The 3120-nt window shown below is 50.3% G+C and overlaps 1 protein-coding gene across 1 annotated transcript; it reads left to right on the top strand.

Annotated features, from left to right (window-relative positions):
- Positions 1–1066: 1066 nt before the first annotated feature.
- On the top strand, positions 1067–2033 carry LOC129709029 (gastrula zinc finger protein XlCGF49.1-like). The gene is made up of 2 exons (XM_055655142.1): positions 1067–1752; positions 1913–2033. The coding sequence occupies exons 1-2, from the start codon at positions 1067–1069 to the stop codon at positions 2031–2033; spliced, it is 807 nt and encodes a 268-aa protein (XP_055511117.1).
- Positions 2034–3120: the final 1087 nt, after the last annotated feature.

The raw sequence follows: 3120 nt of genomic DNA, 5'->3' as shown, positions 1-3120 counted from the left end.
TCGGTGCTCCGTCCGCCCGCTCACAAGTCACAACACGACACACAGTAACAATTAAAGGGCCTGTCCCACTTGGCCGTCATTTGCGCGTCACGCAGATGGCGCGTGAAGATTTGTATGTCACAAAATGCCGCGCACGGCCCCGCGTCAATAGACAATAGATGCAGGAGGAGGCTATTCGGCCCTTCGAGCCAGTGATCAATGTGATCACAGCTGATCATCCCCAATCAATACCCCGTTCCTGCCTTCTCCCCATATCCCCTGACCACTATTTTTAAGAGCCAATGTAGCTCTCTCTTGAAAACATCCAGAGAACCGGCCTCCACCGCCCTCTGAGGTAGAGAATTCCACAGACTCCCCACTCTCTGTGAGAAAAAGTGTTTCCTCGTCTCCGTTCTAAATGGCTTACCCCTTATTCTTAAACTACAGGTTCAGCACTCAGTGAAGAAAAGCTAATGCCATGTTGACCTTCATAGCAAGAGGAGTTGAGTGCAGCTTTGGTCTAATTTGTGGAAGGACATTCTTGCTATTGAGGGTGTGCAGCTTAGGTCAGGCACATGCCTTGAGTAATTACTCAAGGTAGGCAGGCAGACGGCTTTTAAAAAAAAATCTTAAACCGCGCATGCACAGATGGTTCTTTCCCTGTAAAAAATAAAAATAAGTAACAATTCAATTTTCCCAAGGCTTCTAAATCTTCTTTATTTTTTAATTACTGAATGGGTGGGGGATGAAGGCAGGTGGAGAGATGGTGGGAAAAATGGGAGCACAGCTGGACAAGATGAATCAGTTGTCATCTTATTGAATGACAATACTAATTCAAGGGACCAATTGGAGGGAGAGTTCCTATCCCCTCCCTGACCCCCCCTTCCCCTTCCTCCTCTTCAAGCACCAGGAACGTTCAAGCGTTAGTAATGTCCTGTTTGCCAGCTTGTTGACCCGCTGTGTTCCCCTCCTGCAGGGTTTAGGATGAGACGGGGACGTGAGCAGCCATTGAGGGCAGCCAAGGTGCCGGTGAGCTCCCCTGTGTGCGGGCCGAGCTTCGAGGGGTTGAGCTTCAGTGGAGGACCATATGGCTGGGCATAACAAGAAGAAGCGTTATAAGTGCGACGTGTGCGGCAAGGCCTGGCAGAGCCTGAGCAAGCTGGAGATCCACCGGCAGGTGCACACGGGAGAACTCCCCTTCGACTGTTCGGAGTGCGGCAAGAAATTCTCCCTCTACGCCCACCTGCTGCGGCATTACCAAGTGCACACGGGCGAGAAGCCCTTCACCTGCTCCGACTGCGGCAAGGGCTTCACAACGACGAATGAACTGAAGATCCACCGGCGGGTGCACACGGGCAAGAAGCCCTTCAGCTGCTCCGACTGCAGCAAGTGCTTCAAGAGGTTGAATGAGCTGAAGATCCACCAGCAGGTTCACACGGGCGAGAAGCCCTATGGCTGCCCCGACTGCGACAAGAGCTTTGCTCAGTCGTCGGGGCTACGGCAGCACCTGCGGGTGCACAGCAGTGAGCGGCCCTTCACCTGCTGCGACTGCGGCAAGGGGTTCACCCGCTCCAAAACACTGCTGCAGCACCAGCGCACCCACACCGGCGAGCGACCCTACTCCTGCGCCCTGTGTGGCAAGGGCTTCACCCGCTCCAAATGTCTGCAGTCCCACCAGCTGCTGCACGCCGGCGACCGTCCCATCCCCAGGCCCTTTGGCTGCTCCGACTGTGGCAAGAGCTTCAAGAGGGCGCATCAGCTGAAGATCCACCGGCGGGTGCACACGGGCGAGAAGCCCTATGGCTGCTCCAGCTGCGGCAAGAGCTTTGCCCGGTTGTCGGGGCTTCAGGTGCACTGGTGGGTGCACCGCAGTGAGCGGCCCTTCACCTGCTCCCACTGCGGCAAAGGCTTCAAGTCGTCCACGAGCCTGAAGGTTCACAGGCGCCTGCACACCGGGGGAGCAGCCCTACACCTGCAGCAACTGCAGCAAGTGTTTCACCTACTACACCAGTCTACTGCACCACCAGCACACTCACACCGGGGAGCACCCCTAAATCTGCACCCTGTGTGGCAAGGGCTCACCCACTCCACCATGAAAGAGCTAATAGTCAAATCCGATAGTCAAATCTAAAATGGAGTCATACTTCCACAAAAGCATGGACTAGTAGAACAAAAGAATGGCTCGGTGACAAGTCTGAATGACTTTGTAAATTATATGGAACACAATATTTATTGCTGGCCATTATAAATCAGAGCATTGAGTATAGAAGTTGGGATGTAATGTTAAAATTGTACAAGGCATTGGTGAGGCCAATTCTGGAGTGTGGTGTACAATTTTGGTCGCCTAATTATAGGAAGGAAGTCAACAAAATAGAGAGAGTACAGAGGAGATTTACTAGAATGTTGCCTGGGTTTCAACAACTAAGTTACAGAGATAGGTTGAACAAGTTAGGTCTTTATCTCTGGAGCGCAGAAGGTTAAGGGGGGACTTGATAGAGGTATTTAAAATGATTAGAGGGATAGACAGAGTTGATGTGGACAAGCTTTTCCCTTTGAGAATAGGGAGGATTCAAACAAGACATGATTTGAGAATTAAGGGACAGAAGTTTAGGGGTAACATGAGGGGGAACTTCTTTACTCAGAGAGTGGCAGCTGTGTGGAATGAGCTTCCAGTGGAAGTGGTGGAGGCAGGTTCGATGGTATCATTTATAATTAAATTGGATAGGTATATGGAACGGAAAGGAATGGAGGGTTATGGTCTGAGTGCAGGTAGATGGGACTAGGGGAAAATAAGTGTTCCGCACGGACTTGAAGGGCCGAGATGGCCTGTTTTCCGTGCTGTTATTGTTATATGGTTATAATATGGAGGACAGGTTGTCTTTTCAATAAAGATATTAAGATGGCAGCCTGCAGCAATAACATGTGCTTCATTCAAGGCCATAAAGAAGCCAAGATATAAGGAAATAGCGGACGCTCCAGAGATAAGTAATAACATGTTATTGGATGAGCTTGATTTGGACCCAACCTTCCAATCTTCTGAAAGACTGCAGAATTTTCAGTCATGCCATAATCAGACTTAGCAGGACTGTTTTACTGATAAGAAAAATGTATAATTGTGCCAACTCTTATTTGTTCTGTGAG

The sequence above is a fragment of the Leucoraja erinacea genome, chromosome 24 (genome assembly GCF_028641065.1).
Source record: "Leucoraja erinacea ecotype New England chromosome 24, Leri_hhj_1, whole genome shotgun sequence".
Classification (NCBI taxonomy): domain Eukaryota; kingdom Metazoa; phylum Chordata; class Chondrichthyes; order Rajiformes; family Rajidae; genus Leucoraja; species Leucoraja erinaceus.
The sequence above is the reverse complement of the archived record's forward strand: the minus strand, read 5'-3'. Positions and strand labels throughout refer to the sequence as shown.

Bases quoted from the DNA above. Each gene is read 5' to 3' on its own strand.
- LOC129709029 (XM_055655142.1), top strand. From the start codon at position 1,067: ATGGCTGGGCATAACAAGAAGAAGCGTTATAAGTGCGACGTGTGCGGC. The intron at 1,753-1,912 runs GCGGGTGCACAC...ACGAGCCTGAAG, and splicing joins CATCAGCTGAAGATCCACCG to GTTCACAGGCGCCTGCACAC.